At 36.6% G+C, this 17,313-nt stretch overlaps 2 protein-coding genes across 5 annotated transcripts in view; one reads left to right on the forward strand and one right to left on the reverse strand.

The window, feature by feature from the left end:
- Positions 1-17,313, forward strand: part of AP4S1 (adaptor related protein complex 4 subunit sigma 1) — an 89,196-nt gene that overhangs the window by 68,321 nt on the left and 3,562 nt on the right. The gene's annotated exons all lie outside the window — the stretch shown is intronic.
- The window catches only part of HECTD1 (HECT domain E3 ubiquitin protein ligase 1), a 93,509-nt gene that overhangs the window by 4,720 nt on the left and 71,476 nt on the right, over positions 1-17,313 (reverse strand). For 2 of the 4 annotated variants that reach the window (XM_032624369.1, XM_032624372.1), the window contains exons 27-41: positions 16,505-16,638; positions 15,525-15,647; positions 13,025-13,181; positions 9,517-9,739; positions 8,344-8,398; positions 7,729-7,911; positions 7,127-7,334; positions 6,957-7,042; positions 6,671-6,798; positions 4,914-5,115; positions 3,577-3,714; positions 2,690-3,297; positions 1,608-1,686; positions 1,389-1,482; positions 532-682 (exon numbers count right to left, since the gene is read on the reverse strand). In XM_032624369.1, coding sequence (XP_032480260.1) covers positions 532-682; positions 1,389-1,482; positions 1,608-1,686; positions 2,690-3,297; positions 3,577-3,714; positions 4,914-5,115; positions 6,671-6,798; positions 6,957-7,042; positions 7,127-7,334; positions 7,729-7,911; positions 8,344-8,398; positions 9,517-9,739; positions 13,025-13,181; positions 15,525-15,647; positions 16,505-16,638 — 2,569 coding nt within the window. The remainder of the gene's footprint in view (positions 1-531; positions 683-1,388; positions 1,483-1,607; positions 1,687-2,689; positions 3,298-3,576; positions 3,715-4,913; positions 5,116-6,670; positions 6,799-6,956; positions 7,043-7,126; positions 7,335-7,728; positions 7,912-8,343; positions 8,399-9,516; positions 9,740-13,024; positions 13,182-15,524; positions 15,648-16,504; positions 16,639-17,313) is intronic. The other 2 variants (XM_032624373.1, XM_032624371.1) reach the window with 1 other exon arrangement.

Genomic DNA, 17,313 nt, shown 5'->3' on the forward strand with positions numbered 1-17,313 from the left:
CATATTCTGAGGAATGTACACTAATGTATTACAGAGTAAAGGTACAAGATATATGCAACATATCCTCAAATGGTTCAGAAAGTGTGTGTGTGTGTGTGTGTGTGTTTGTAAAGAGATAATGTAAAAGAAATACAGCAAAACGTTAAGTACTGGTGATTCTGGTAAAGGATATATAGGAATTCTTAACTATTCTTCAACTTTTCTATAAGATTGAAATTATTTGAAAATAAAGGTTAATATAAAAGCAATAAAGCCTAAGGGTTTACAAATGACGCAATTTTAAAAATGATGAACAGTTAAAACACAGTGAGAAAAGGAATGTTAAAACATCAGCCAAAAAAAAAAAAAAACATCAGCCAAGATGACTTTTTGTATGAACTCAGCCTTATCAGTGAATATACATCTTGGTAACGGTGAGACTTAACTCCTTTCTCATTTTATGCATATAATTCACTGAGTCATTTAGAGAACCCGCCATTTGATTTTGGGACATAAACAATCTGTTGATCTTAGAAAATAACCAACACATACCTATCACGTGTATAACCCAACTTAGGTTCAGTATAATTAATAATATCCTCTGCTGCCCAGGATGGCGACTGATTTCCACAAAGAATCATTTGGACTTCTTCATGGCTGAAGGAACTTAATTTCTCCATTGGAAAAACTTTATTAAACCCATCTACGTTACACACACAGCAAAAAAACAAAAACAAAACACACAACTCAGTTTCTAAGTTATAATTTCAAAATAACAAATTTCAAATCAAGATACTCAACTAAATGGATAGAAAGAAGATAAATATTAATAAATATTTGAAAAAGCAAATATAAATGAAAATAGCTTGAAATAAAAACTGTGCTAGGGTTTTAAGTACAGAAATTTTTGCTTATTATCACAAATGTAGACAGGGAGAGAATATTCAGACACTATGGTCAGTAGCCAAATTCTAATAATTTCCCAATCAGTTCTTATGTCATACAAGCCAGCCAAGGCTATGTTCTCATTTTTAAAAATAGTAAGTGATAAACAGTCCAATGTATTTTGCGTCAATCTTTACTTGAAGAATTTAGGTTCTAACATAGTTTAACTCATCTTGATCGTGTAATATTGAAAGTATGCAACAATATTATATCCACTTACAAATGAAAAAATAGAAGCCAAAAGTGGGTCCCTCATTACTCAGCAGGACCAAGCTGAGGGTATGCTACAGCTTGAAAATGTTCCAACCTGTTCTGAGTACTCTGCAGGACCTAACTGTTGGGAAGACAAAAAACTAGACGGCAAATCTAGAGATTACTAGCAATTTTTGAGCATAGCAGTACCTTAATTTCAGCTGTCTCAAAGTAAAAGGAGAGGGATTCACCCAAAGAACCTTAAAAATTACCTCTAAAGGCTTCCATCTGTTTCTGAATACCCATATGCATACAAAAGTCAAACATCAAATCCACATATTCTTCTGCATTATCCATTGTTACCATCTGCAAAGGAAAATTTGTCAATGTAATTGTTAATATCTAGGAATATTTCAGTAGCACCTAGTACAACTGGCCTCATTAAGAGGAATTTTCTGGACTTACAAATATATCTAAAGCAAAATTTGTACCTCATCTTCACCACTTGGCTTCAGATCCACAGCTGTAAAACCATATATTCTTGAGGAAGGGCAAAACTGGAAATTTAAACTGGGAGGACAGAAAAGGATTAGATTAACATTCAGCTACCATTGGTGTTTAATTTTTAAAACACTGCCGCCAAAACCATGAGCACCTCCCCCAACAATAACAAAATCACTATACCAGCTTAGATATTAAGTATGGGGCCTTTTAAAATGCAAAACCGTGTGCCCAAAAACTATTTGGCCAACTGTTTACCAAACCTGGCTTTGCAGGCATTTCATGAAACATCACCTTTCATGTTTTACTTCCTCCTTAGGCACAAAATTAATCAACTATGGATTTTTGTAATGAATTATGGTAGCAACATGTTTACAAGTTTTTTTTGTTTTTTGCAAAAGAAACTATTTTTTTTTTACTAAAGTTGTTCATGCTCTGTTTTTACCCCTGCCTCAAGTCAAACCTTGAACATATGAACAACTTATGAAACACAACTTCTCAATGTTACCATCAAAGAAGGAAGGAAGGAAGGAAAAAAAAGACAGCAAAGCCTCGTAGTCAATCCAAAATCAGTTTAAAATACCAAGGGTATAATAATTACATGTATATAAATTAATAGAATTTTATCAAAAGATCTACAGCATCTGAGTTAGTTAATGCAGCCACTGGGGATAAAGCTTACATACAAAGCAAACTATTCTGAGGTTTTTCAAGTAGGCTATATATATCAATTAGCTAATGAATTTGTCGAAATATTATTGGCTTTGGACTGTTTACACAAGATATATATAGTTATCACATTTGATAAATCAGATAATCTTTCAGACGTCTGATGATTAATAAACTATATTCTGGTATTCTGAGTGCTCTCTTTATATAATATTAACAAATCAAAGGATCAAATCAAAAATCGATATTTCCTAAAGCATCTTATTATTGTTAACAGACTGTATATTCATATATTGCAAATCAGTGAAGACAAAGGAACAAAAGCTTTAGAATTTATTCATCCATTAGGTTGAAGAGTATATATATATATACATATATATATATATATATACATAAAGCTTACCCTAAATCCTCTATGCTAAGTGGAGGCCCAGAACCTGATGGATTCTTCAGCACTAGTTCTTGTAATTTTGTGTTCTTCTCATCTTCAGAAAGACCTTTGTTGCTTAAAATCTGGCGCCTCTTGATAGCAAGGTCTTTAATTTCTTTTAAAAATCTGGCTCTGTGTGGGTTTACTAGTTCAAAGTCTTCCCAAGTTAAAATTCCATTAAACCAAGCTGGGGGTTTTGGTTTGGGGGGATCTAGAATAAATTCTGATTTTGAATCCTCTTCAAAGCTTCCTACTGAGAGTGAATCATGACCTTCTTCTGTAGAGGCTTCAGACTGACTTTCAGTACAGTGTAAGTCTCTATCACCTCGTGACTCATAAATCAGTTTACTCATATTGCTTTTAATGTCACCCATACACATAAGTTTAAAGAAAGGTTTAGAAATAGGTAAATCCACAAGTCTATTGTCTTGAATGCATTTGGCCAAGAAAATTCCAAGGAAATGAAAGAGTTTTGTGATCCTTTCAAGCTCATCACTATCTTGTGGAAATGGAGCTGTAAATAGTCCACATGATCTCTGAACATAGTATCCAGGAGGTTTCAATCCACCTCCAAGATCGACCTAAATTTTTAGAGGGAGAAATGCAAAAAAAACAATGAAAAGATCCATAAACATTAAACATCTTAATTCGGCTATCTAAAAGTATCTATAAACACATTTTATTAAACAGGTTTTATAGACTAAATTTTACCCTTTAAAAGCATTTTAATAGTATCAGGATTATTCAATAATAAAAGTAGAGTCAGAAAACCTGGCTTACATTCTGGAAGCATAACTGATTTTTAACTTTCTAAAAGCAGAATCGCAAATCAAATCACAAAATGGGAAAGTATATCTTACATGACGAGATTCATCATCTGGAAAGTTATCATCACAAAGCCAAGCTCCCAAATCAGTTCTCTGGAATTCTGCTGCCACCAGAGCATAAAATTCTAATGTGGGCCCCAAGCCAGTTCCTTCTTCTCCTAAAAATTCAACCTAAACATGAACAAATAAATTATGGGGGAAAGTAAGCTTAAAAAAATTTTTTAATGATCCCATTCTTGCCAAAATCCAGTCCTACTGTAATATACTTTTTTTATAGTAGCAGTATAATATAAGCCACACAGAAGTTTTTATTCCAGTTTTTCTAAAGAGAAATTTGATTTGTACGCTATTCCATATTTAGACACTGTGGTGAGCATTGTCCATACATCAACTTACTTCTCGCAACAAACCTACAAAATAAATTATCATGTCCTTTTCATACCAAAGGAAACCAAATTTCAGATAAAGAGGTTATATATCATTTGCTTGAGGAAATGATGGTATACAGATTTATGTGTGTGTGCGTGCGCACGCGTGTCTATGTGACACCAAAACCTAAACTCTTCCACTTATTTCTGACTTTAGGCAATCACTTTAAAGGTTTTTTATCCATACTCCATATATTCCAAAAATTATTTGAGGCAGCTTACAAAAACACACAGTGCATGTTAAAAAAATAATAATAATAATTGAGAAATATCTGTGTTAGAGGACTATATGGGTAAGAAGAATAAGATGAAGGCACAGAAAATTCTTTTTTTGGGGGGTGGGGTGGGGGTGAACTGGCGGCACGCAGATCTTAGTTCCCCGGACAGGGATTGAACCTGTGCTCCCTGAGGTGGAAGCACGGGGTCCTAACCACTGGGCCGCCAGGGAAGTCCCAGGCACAGAAATTTTAAAGTGAAAACCATAAGCCTTATACATTTTCTAGAGATGTACTGTATTTATCATAATCAGTCTGTGATCCAAAAATAAACCAGGTGGCTGACATCTGTGACAGGAGAGGTATTTCTTTCTTGTCTCTCATATATAAGGAATAATATGTATATAGGATATAATCAACAATGCCCACAATAACATTTCTGCAGTAAATATATTGAATTTCTTACCGCCATTTGCTACAACATCTCTCAATATCTTCATGAGTGAAGATATTCTTTGCTGCTCATTAAGCCACGAGACCCTGACCCCTGAGGAGGTGAGCTGACATCCTCTTATGAAAGATGCTTTGCCAGAGGAGAAGGCCTTTGCACAGAGGGCAGAGAAATCCATCTACACTTCTATCTAATGCAGTTTTTTATGTGGTGGAAGACACAGACTGGTTCTCTAATTGTCAGTCCTGCACACTAAAAGAAACTATATAGAGGTACCTCAAGAACTGATTTCCGATCTGCATGTATTTGCATGACATTCTCAGCCCACTCCATCAGTGATTCACCACGTGGAACTTTCACTCTTTCATGCTTGAGACGACCAACACGAAACTCTCCAGGATCATCTCGCCTTACACTACTTGTGGTCCTTGTTCTTTCCACAGTGGCCTCACGTCGGTTTTGTAACCACACTATTGCTCTGAAATAGAAAAATACCTATGTAGCTGTAGCATACAGCAACAGCTGAATGTACTACTAAACCAGCAACAAAATTCAAAGATTTAAGAATTTTTTAAAAATAGTATTTTATCAGATGATCAAATATACTAATCTTATTTCCTTAAACAAATTGAGAAAATACTGAGTCTATATTTTCCCTTTTTACTTTAGCAATTAACAGATCAAAATAAAGGTCTGCGGTCCAACCCCACACAACACATAAAAATATAGACAAACTCATAATACATAAAATATAAACATTTCCTAAATCAGAGAATGTAAAAAATGGTTAAGCTATCTTTATTACTGTGATACAAATTGAAAGCCAACACAGAAACAGTGTTGTAATTTTGAAACATTTTCTTTTTAAAAATGCAGAGTTAACCCATCTAGGATGGGAGAAAGAATCTTGAATTAAGATTAAGAAGATGAAAGATCTACTCTCATGTGTGCTACAATGCTTTTGGTACTCTCAGGCCAATCAGCTATGTACTTTGAGAATCAGTTTCCTCATCTATAAAATAAAAATCAGGGAGTTACCTAGTGGTCTAGTGGTTAGGATTCGGGGCTTTCATTGCCATGGCCCGCGTTCAATACCTGGTCAGGGAACTTAAGATCCTGCAAGCTGTGTGGTGCAGCCAAATTTTTTTAAAAAAATTGAACAAAAAAAAAAAACCCCAAAAAACAAAAAAAACACAAACCCACACATATAAAATAAAAGTCATAACCGATGCCATTAATCACAGCGGGCCTATAGTGCTATGTGTGCAAATGCTTGGTAAATGATATGAAATGGTCCAACAATGTAACTAAGGGCAACAGGCAGCTCCATTTAAATTATAACTTTTCTACATTTACTTTGAAAGTACTCTGGGTATTCAATCACTCAACAAATGTTTACCGAGCACCTACAACGTGCTATACACTGCAGCTAGAGCAGTGAACAAAACTACCAGAAATTCCTGCCCTCATGAAACTTTCATCTAGTGAAGGAGACAGAAACACAAAAAGAAGTAAAATGGTATGTTAGATGGTAGTAAGAGAAAAATAATGGCCAGAAGATATATTTTAATGTTATCAAAGCTATTTGCAAGCATTAAATTTTATATTCTTGGGAGTTTCAGCAACTAATAATTTATGTAAGCTACTTAAATACTGTACAATAAATGCTAGCTAATGGAAAACACAGTACTTCAATCCACACTGTTTCAAGAGAGCTTATATCCAACTGGAAATCAAAAAATGTTTAAATGTTGACAATTCTTTTTTTTTTTTTTTTTTTTTTTTGGCCATACCTCACAGCTTGCGGGATCTTCGTTCCCCCACCAGGAATTGAACCCACGCCCTTGGCAATGAAAGTATGGGGTCTAAACAACTGGACCACCAGGGAATTCCCAAATGTCGACAACTCTTTACGAGAAAACAATATATTCCCTTCATCAATCTTGATATAAAGTATATATGTACATTTTGAGCTTATATAAAACATTTAAAAACACATTTATTCTAAAAATGTAAAATGATACACCTCCTACCTTGATGCACCAAATGCTGTACATGTGAAATACAGCTGTCTAGTTTCAAATGGTATTAGAAAAGGACACTTGCTGGTTAACTGTTCACACCAGTCTGGCAGAGCCCCACTTGCCAATGCCAATGGCTCCTGCAAATTAACAAATAACAATGTCTTAAAGCAATTATGAAAAAAGACAAAAAGGAGTCAATGCTCAACAGGAGACATGGCGTGAGGTAGAAAAGGAAGGAGAGGCAATACATTCAAAGTCCAACAGATTGAAGAGTTCAAATATCTGGTTTTATTACCTCAATCTGCTGCAAAATTTTTGTTGTGATTTTTTTGCTAGTGAATTCATCTGGTGGAAAAGTAAACTGAGGCTGCTCATCACCTTCTGTAAAAGTAATAAAATTAATAAAAATATAAACTGACTCGCTTTTAAAAATGCCACAGAAACGAAACAAGGCTTCTTACAGACCTTCTTGGGATATTCTTGAATAAGGGTCACTTGCAACTATATACAGAATACGCAGAAGCTGAAGGACATCTTCTACTCCACAAGAATTCTGTCCATTGCCTGCTTTGGCCTGAGGTTGTTCTTTTGTCAAATTAAGAATATCACTACTTTGAAGAGTAGAAATGGCCCCCTGGTTTAACCCAGACTTTGTTCCATGCTCACAAAAATCCTAAAGAAACAATTAGGAAAACTAGCCGTTAATCATTTTCAAGAAAAGCAATATATCATCCTATTAGTATTAATGTGAAAAGGCTGGAATTCTTCAAAGAACTGCCTTCTTTTAAAATAAAAACAGTATCACCCAAGTCAAAGCTTAACGAAGCTTTGTTCTAAACCAAGAAAATTCTCAAAATATAACCAGTAAAAGCCACAGTTAAAACTACGTATTTAGATCCAATGCCACAAACCATATTTGAAATTTTAGCATTGTCATATTAACAATGTTAATTCAACTTCTTTTTTTTAGTATGTCCCAATGAACTGCTTTTCCTCAAGAATATTTAAAAAGCTGCAAAGCACAAAGCCACTCCCAATCAAAATAGTGTTTTGATGCCAATATATACCTTATATGCAGCTATGAGCTGAGAACAATTTCTGTTTTTCCTAATACTTTTATTAGTGCCAGTTAATTTCCAGTGGCGCAGGAAAGCGGCGTCTGCATTCTTCTGCAGGTAGGTTATCAAGTCATTCTTTGGTAATTCATCAGTGCCAAGATACTGTTCCACATGGTCTACAGACCAACAACCCTACAATAGGAAAAACGAAATGTTGGCCTTTCCTGATTATAAAGTTTATGCTACTTCACATGCATTACATAAGGTAGCTTTAAGATCATGCATTTAACCTAATCTAAAGAATCCCATGTCGGGCTTCCCTGGTGGCGCAGTGGTTGAGAGTCCGCCTGCCGATGCAGGGGACACGGGTTCGTGCCCCGGTCCGGGAAGATCCCACATGCCGCCGAGCGGCTGGGCCTGTGAGCCATGGCCGTTCAGCCTGCGTGTCCAGAGCCTGTGCTCCACAACGGGAGAGGCCACAACAGTGAGAAGCCCTCGTACCGCAAAAAAAAAAAAAAATCCCACGTTGCTGATTTCTCCCTTAATTGTTCAATTGAAACACAGAGTTAGTTTTTCTTTTACTAAGTAGCCAAGAGCAAGACTCATTTCCTAAAAATAACTTACCATTTTTCCATTTTCCTTTTCTTTGTCAGAATCTTTCATTTCTCTGTACATAATTCTAAATATGAAGATATTATTCAAGTTAATTCATAAATCAAATGATTTGTGGTTATTTCTAATAAGCCTTCAATTCTTTAAAAACATGTATGAATGAGGACATTCATTAGCTATATGCTTACATGAAATACTGAACTCAGGGAGAATTTATAAGAAAAAATATTAATTTGTTAAACATAGGGAATAGCAGAAATCATATTCCTGAAAAAGAGTTATGGTTTATAAATCGAGCATTATTAAGAAGAAAGCATATATCAAACCTAGAACTTTTAAAGATATAAAGTAATATGCCATATCTTATAACTTTCATACATTGTTGTAAAAATAAAATAAGATGTTTGCATCTGTGTCTGGATGGAAAGAAGGATAAGAATAACAAGGACCAAGAGGCTGTTGAGATCAAATTTAATATTCCAATAAAAACTGAAGGATGAGAATGCCATGAAGACCTTCTGTTCTATCTCAGAAAAACCTAGATTACTTTATTGGACATTATCTAAGATTATCAGTGACGTTAAGAGAATATCGGAAAAATAAACTAAGAAAAGTGAAGTTACATAGCATGACTATAATTATTTATAATATTAAATTATATTAAATTATTTATATTATTAAATAACAAATATTATTATAGGTAATACTTACTGAGCACCCTCTACATCTCATACAGTACTGAATCTACTTTACATATATTAATTCATTGATTCCTCACAACCACTCTCATTTTACAGATTAGAAAACGAGGTACTAAAATGTTAAATAAATTTGCCCAAGGTCATTGATATTATTTAGTGAATGAATAAATGAATGAACAAAGAGAGGTAGGTTTAACTCACAGACCCCAAAGCAAATAACAGAAAACATTTACTACTTCATACACAATCCCAGTCAAAGAGCTCAACAATTATTACATACGGAGCTAGTCTAGATTATTTCTAAAGTTCCTCCCAGTTGTAAGCTTTAACCTTTCTCCATCAGGAGTCAGAAATGCTCTTATCTATTCCTGTAAACCAAGAGAACTAAATCTTTTCTGTTCCTATAATACAAAATATAGAAAATATTTCTTGGCTCATACACTATGAAAATATCTACTTAAAACATTAAATTAAAATCTCTTACGTGTATGTTGGCTCCCAAATACGCCTAAGTTTATCTGATTTCACATTGCCGTTACACGACAACTGAAGCAATTTCTGTACATAGTAAAAGATGGTTGATCTGAAATTAGTGAGTGGTAATTCAACTTCACGAGTTGTTCCAAGACCTGTTACTTTCAAAGTGAGGGCTAATCGAGGTGACGGAGTACATTCAACTTCTTCCAAGAGCTCTGAATGAGGTGTTCCTAAAAATATGGAAGATATGAAAAACAATTACACTAAAATAAGCAGTCCAGAAAGAGCACTGCACCAAGAGACAGGTTACGTGAAATCTAAACGTTTCTGCCATATATCAGCTACTTAAGCTTCTCCTGGGGACTTCCCTGGTGGCAGAGTGGTTAAGAATCCACCCCCGTGCAGGGGACACGGGTTCGAGCCCTGGTCTCTGGTCAGGGAAGATCCCACATGCTGCGGAGCAACTAAGCCCATGCGCCACAACTGCTGAGCCTGAGCTCTAGAGCCTGAAAGCCACAACTACTGAAGCCTACGTGCCTAGAGCCCGTGCTCCGCAACAAGAGAAGCCACCGCAACTAGAAGCCCACACACGCACCCCGGCTCGCCGCAACTAGAGAAAGCCCCTGCGCAGCAACGAAGACTCAATGCAGCCCAAAATAAATAAATAAATATATTTATTTATATATTAAAAAAAACCCCTATCGCTAGTGTCAATCTTATAAAAAAAAAAGATTCTCCTGGCCTCAATATTTTTGTTTTTTTAAAATGAGAAGAATACAGTTAGGTTAAAGACAGTGTACTAGAGAAGAATTTATACATATGATAAGAATCTCTAGTTTTTATTAGGGTACACATGAGAATTGTATATTTCAGAACATTTTATTTTTATGAATGAGAAAACTAAAATTATTAATACTACTACATACAGAGAAAACCACATGCTCTGTTAAAAGACGTATCAACCTTTCGCTTGCATTGAATGAGTCTGTTATGAGGTAAACACACACATACACACACAAATACAATTAGTTTCATACGTATTTAGTGATGTACTCTCTTTTTTTTAATCTCAGAAATATTTTCCTCATATCATGATATAGTTTTATAAAGTATTGTTTTATACACTGCATGACATCCCATTGTACTTTAACTGAACCATATCCGTTATATAATGAAGGTCATTTCCAATTTTTAAAGAATACCTCTGTAGTCATCTGAGTGCAGAGCCAATACTTCTATAGTACCAATATGTAGTAGTAAAAATATGAAATATATTGCTAAAGAACTCTATCGAAAATCTGTACCTATTTATACTCCCTAGAATAGGTTTTCTTTTTTTTTTTTTTTTGCAGTACGCGGGCCTCTCACCGTTGTGGCCTCTCCTGTTGCGAAGCACAGGCTCCGGACACGCAGGCTCAGCGGCCATGGCTCACTGGCCCAGCCGCTCTGCGGCATGTGGGATCTTACTGGACCGGGGCACGAACCCGCGTCCCCTGCATCGGTAGGCGGACTCTCAACCACTGCGCCACCAGGGAAGCCCTAGGTTTTCCTTTTTGAAGGGACCTTGGAACATCTTGATTCATACTCATTCTCACCATCATACTACATCACATACTTCACATTATACTATAAACTGTACTTATGTTCATATTTAACATAGGTATCTTCTTATCAAGTAATAAGTACATTCCACAGTAACATTTAAGTCTTCTTGAAGGATAATATACTGATTACAATAGCTGACATTTATTGAGACACACATCAGGTACCATGCTAGACACTTTACATATCTCACCTCATTTAAACCTTGTAACTACCTTATCAAACAAGGACTTCATTTTCCCCATATAAGAGATGAGGAAATCCAGGCTTACACAGATTAGGGGATTTGCCCAGTGTATTAGTTTCCTACTGCTGCTCTAACAAATTACCACAACTGAGTGGTTTAAAACAACACAAATATATTATCTTATAATTCTAGAGGCCAGAAATCTAAAATGGGTTGGGCAAGGCTTTGTTCCTTTTGGAGGCTCTAGGGAAGGATCCATTTCCTTGCCTTTTCTAGCATCCAGAGTCTTCCCATGTTCCTTGACTCACGGCCCCTCATCACTGTGATTGCTGCTTTCTGTTGTCAAATCTCCTCTGACTCTGACCCTCCTGTTTCTCTCTTATGAGGGCACTGGTGATTACATTGGGCTCACCCAGAAAAACAGGATAATTTCTCCATCTCAAGATTCTTAATCACATCTACAAAGTCTCTTTTCTCACGTTAAGGTGACATATTCACAGATTCTAGAGGTTAGGATGTACATATCTTTGGGAGGGGGCCATTAGTGTGCCTACCACACCCAAAATAGAGTTGTAAGAGATGGAGCTGGCACTCAGGCTGACTGACTCTGGAGGCCATAACTAAAACCACTATATAGCTTTTCAAAGTAAAAGCTGCATGGGAGTAATGCTTAGCAATTTTGATCCAGTAGAAAACAGAATACAAATTATCTACCTTTAAATGAGTCCTTGCTTTAAAGTTTATACAAATGTAAAACACAGTGTTTTTAAAATACTATAATTTTATAGCCAGGACATGGAAGCAACCTAAATGTCTATGGACAGATGAATGGATAAAGATGTGGTGTGTATATATACACAATGGAATACTTCTCAGCCATAAAAAAGAATGAAATAATGCCATTTGCAGCAACATGGACAGACCTAGAGATTATCATACTAAGTGAAGTAAGTCTGACAGAGAAAGACAAATACTGTATATCAGTTATAATGTGGAATCTAAAATGTGATACAAATGAACTTATTTATGAAATAGACACAGACTCACAAATACAGAAAACAAACTTATGGTTACCAAAGAGGAAAGGTGGTGGGGGAGGGATAAATTAGGAGTTTGGGATTAACAGATACAAACTACTACATGTAAAATAAAAACAACAAGGTCCTACTGTATGGCACAGGGAACTATATTCAATATCCTGTAATAAACCATAATGGAAAGAATATGGAAAAGAATACGTATATGTATAACTGGATCACAGTGCTGTAAACCAGAAACTAACACAACATTGTAAATCAACTATACTTCAATGAAAAATAAAATAAAATACTGTAATTTGCTCCTTTTAAAAAAGTCTGTATTTTTTTTTAAGGATGCATGGCTGATATATAGTTTCTCCTGAAACCTTTTACTTATAACCTGCATATACAAGTAGTACCTTACTTTTTAAAACTATACAGTACTGGGCTTCCCTGGTGGCGCAGTGGTTGAGAGTCCGCCTGCCGATGCAGGGGACGCGGGTTCGTGCCACGGAGCGGCTGGGCCCGTGAGCCATGGCCGCTGGGCCTGCGCGTCCAGAGCCTGTGCTCTGCAGTGGGAAAGGCCACGGCGGTGAGAGGCCCACGTACCGCAAAAACAAAAACAAAAAACAAACAAAAAAAACTATACAGTACTACTTTATTTGGTACCTATTAAAATTAATCACAAAAACTAAAATATAGTATACCTGGGGGTGGAATTTCTAGATCAGTTGTCTGCTGGACATTAGTACGACCAGGTCTAGGATCAAAAGCAGGAACCAAAGCTGAAAACTGCCGCTTTAGTACATAATCATCATCCCATGTTCTCCGGCGTCCCCCTTTAGTTTCATACTCTTCTTCTTCCTATTAAAATAAAATTCCACGTACAAACATTAAAAGGTAAAACCCTTCATTATTGCTAAAGTGATATGCTATCTATAAAATAAGGTATATGTCAAACACTTCTCTCTATAGGTATTACATGTTCTTATTCAACCATATTTCTTAAGCACAATATAAGCCAAACATGTAGATAACATAAATTTCTTACTGATTTAAGTTTATGAAAAGTAAGTCACTGTATGGTTAAAATTTCAAGAGTCACACATCTGGTAATAAAGCTAAATGAAAAGTCAAAAAAAGATAAGTAGCTTTAGTGATGGTTACACAAATTTATACATGTGATAAAATGACAAAGAACCATACACACACATTGGACCAATGCCAGCTTCCTGGTTTTGATACTGTACTCTAATTACGTAAGATGTAACCACTGGAAGAAATTGGACAAAGGGCACACAGGACCCTTCGATCTTTGCAACGTCCTGTGAATGTATAATTATTTACAAATAGGCTGTTTTTTTTAAAAAAAGTGTAAACTGTATTACATACTGAATTACATACAAAACAGATACAGTGCTTGGAAGTTGCTTTAAATTACTATGGGGCAAATAGTTCAAACAAGTTCGACAAAGTGTTGATCTGTCAAATGATGGGTTCTTGGGGATTCATTGCACTATTCTTTCTACTTCTAGCATGTTTGAAAAATTCCATAATAAAAGTTTTTTTAAGGAACATTTTCTCCTCTCCTTCACTTTTTGTATCAACAAAAAAGAGATCAATGAATTGTAAATGTCTGATGTAATAATTTTTAAATAATAATTATCTATATACTTAAATGTACACATATAGACCCCCCATATTTTGAACACTTAATTGAAATTAACCTTTATAACAAATCAAACTGACATTTGACAGCTCTGGAACCAGAATGTCTGGGTTTTTATCGTGGATCCAAAACTTCTATGTGTGATCTTTAGTAATCATGAGGCAGGAGATACATGGGCTCCAGGCTAGGCATTGAAAACTGGTCTCCTGTTTACATTTCTTGGGATGAGAAAAAGACGGGCTTCAGGCTGGACACTTACAACTAGCCTCCTGTTTGCAATTCCTGAGACAGGAGATAGGTGGGCTTCAAGGTTAGATATTTAAAACCAGCCTCCTGTTTGTAATTCAAAACAGAAATAACAATAGAAACAGGGTAAATATCCAGGCTTTGTCTCCTGAGGACACTCTAAGATAACAGTCACAGCAGGGACAAGAGAGGGGCTAATCCCTGTTTGAGTAAAGATCAAGAGGTCACATATTTCCCATCCTTGGGGCGAGGGAGACACTGCACGTGCGCAGAAAGGCTCCTTGGGGGTCAAAAAGGAGGAGGCACCACCCCATAATATGTGATGCCAAGGCCCCCCATAGGCCTCTGGGCTGGAATCCATCTTGGAAAAAAATAGCGCACACATGTTGGAGAGGGCCCTAGGGCAGGGCAGGTGTGGAAACAGAAACCAGGTAATTGGCTAAGGATAAACAAAGGCCCGGAAGAACTGCCCTATATAAATGACTTAACCGCCTCTTTACTACTTTAAAGAGGGGGGACTTTAGGGGGGACGCCCACACCCTTTCTCTCCAGGTGTGAATCTCTGCCTTGCTTCTGTCTTAATTAAACAAACTGTTTCTCTGTGTTCTCTCCCACTTGTCTGCTGTGTCTCTAATAATAAACTTTGTACCTGTTTTTACAGTTTTTGCCTCCTTAAGAAATGCATTTTTCAGCGGGGGCAAGAGCCAGGGAAAATTTGCTTCTAGCTTCTAGTCCCTGCTGGTCTGGTGGCTAGGATTCCTGGTTTTCATCCAGGCTACCCAGGTTCAATTCCTGGGCAGGGAACTAACACCTTGCTTCAAGCCACCGCTCACTGCTGCCTCTCCAAGGTCAATCACTTCACCTGAAAATTGGGTTTTCAGGTGAAAACCCAAAGGGTTGTTGAAAGGACCGAATTAGTTAATATACATAAACAGTGCCTAGCACCTAATTAATGATAAATGTTAGTTAATAGACTAATACTTCTATTACTCTACTATGAAAACTTAGAAAATAGCTACTAACCATTTTAGTATATGTTTACTGCCACCCAAAGGCCAACATGAGCAGGTTTCAAGTAAGAAATTCCTGTATGCATTATGGTAGAGCAATCATGGACTCTATCTGGAATGTGGAACCCAAGCAGTTGGGCAAGTTTCTTTTTGTTAACTCTATTTAGTAGCTCCTGCCCTCACCCTGCCCCTGCTGTACATTTTTCTAGGCATTTTAGTTTGTGCTTTACTGTGAAAAGGGAAAAAAATACACTGTAGAGAAGGTAAACATGAAGATATTACCTGCTCCCCAATAGGTCGGCTCCCTGCTCCAGATGGGACCTGTGGTAGCTGTGAGGTGACAGCATGGTGTGTTACATCAGAGCGGGAGCCAGCTCGACGCTGCAGGGATGGACGTCTCAGAATCTGATACAGAAAATGTAAAGAGACATGTCTAATTATCTGACCCATATATATCTCTATTCAGCCTTGACCTGAACTATAAACCTATATTACCAAAACTGTCATTAGAAAACTTCATATTCATTAGCCATGTACATAAAAGTTACAAAGTGAATGCTTTAAATTCATCATGCATCATATACTAACCTTCACAAGAAACGTGCTAATATTCTATATGTTTTCTAAACAAGATATACTAAAAGCATTTTTTGGAGTTCTCCACCCCATTATAACTCAACTTATGAAAAAACATGTTTTAATCTAGTAACGTTTTATAAAGGGAAATAAAGTTAAAATAAAAGGCATTTTCAGGCAATAGTTCAATTTGAAGACAATCACAGTTATCAAACACTAAGATTTCTGGATCATACTGCCTAAGCTTGGGTCCTACTTTTCTACTTAACTCTAAATAATAAGGGCAAATGATGTTTTCTGTGTCTCTGTCTCATAGGTTCTGTGTAAGGACTGATGAGATAACATGCAGATACTGCTTACAAAACAGTAGGTACCAAAAATTTCTAAGTATAACTATTGTGGAAGAACCATGAAAATTGTATTCTTTAGGATTAGTGCAGTTCTTCACACTTTAAAACCTGTGAAAACATCAGATGTGACGTAGTGTTTTTCAACTATGACCAATTTATTTTCTTTCAAAAAATGTCATAAATGCTCAGATTAAAAGTGCTTTTCTTAATTAACCACATTTTTCATACTGGTGCCATATCGCTTGCTTCAAAGTTTAACCAGGACTTTGCTTTTCCTCTCCTCATTTCAGTTATTAACATCCTGTCTTAGTTGAGAGAATGGGGGACTCTCTCTACCATAACCTCCTCGTATTCTTGGTCCTCCTGATTGTCGTCTTCATTTTCATCATCTTCCTCATCTGGCTCCGGCAAGTCCTCATCATCATCTAGCTCAGCTAGCAGAGTACTGGCACGGCAGCTATCAAGGAAATCTAGAAAACAAAGCCAACGATCTTCCTCTTAACAGAATTAACAAAGCATAACAAAGTAACTTTGCATATTGATTTTTCTTTTTTTTTTTTTTGCGGTATGCAGGCCTCTCACTGTTGTGGCCTCTCCCATTGAGGAGCACAGGTTCTGGATGCGCAGGCTCAGCGGCCATGGCTCACGGGCCCAGCCGCTCTGTGGCATGTGGGATCTTCCTGGACCGGGGCACGAACCCGTGTCCCCTGCATCGGCAGGCGGACTCTCAACCACTGCGCCACCAGGGAAGCCCCGCGTATTGATTTTATAATACAAAGGTAAAATTCCAAAGGGACAAGTATAAAGGCCACATCTAGTACTGACACTCTTCTACCACCACACGTAAAGGATGAGTAACAATGGTAAATAGTCACAAGCATGGCAGAAAACAACATGGGATAAAGGATGGTGATAAACTAAGTCTGTATCTACAAAATCATTTTTAAAAAGGTCAACAATATGGGGTATGTTAAAAAATAAAAACAATCCTATCATTATTCTCTGCACAAGTCACAGGAAACATAAAACGGTGGAAAGTGAACACTGGAATCATTCGCTCTGTCAACAATTATCTGTTGAGTACCTATTATGTGCCACGAATTCCGTTAGCCACCAGGTATATGCAGTTGTAAACAAACTAAACT

Source organism: Phocoena sinus, chromosome 2 (assembly GCF_008692025.1).
Source record: "Phocoena sinus isolate mPhoSin1 chromosome 2, mPhoSin1.pri, whole genome shotgun sequence".
Taxonomy (NCBI): Eukaryota; Metazoa; Chordata; class Mammalia; order Artiodactyla; family Phocoenidae; genus Phocoena; species Phocoena sinus.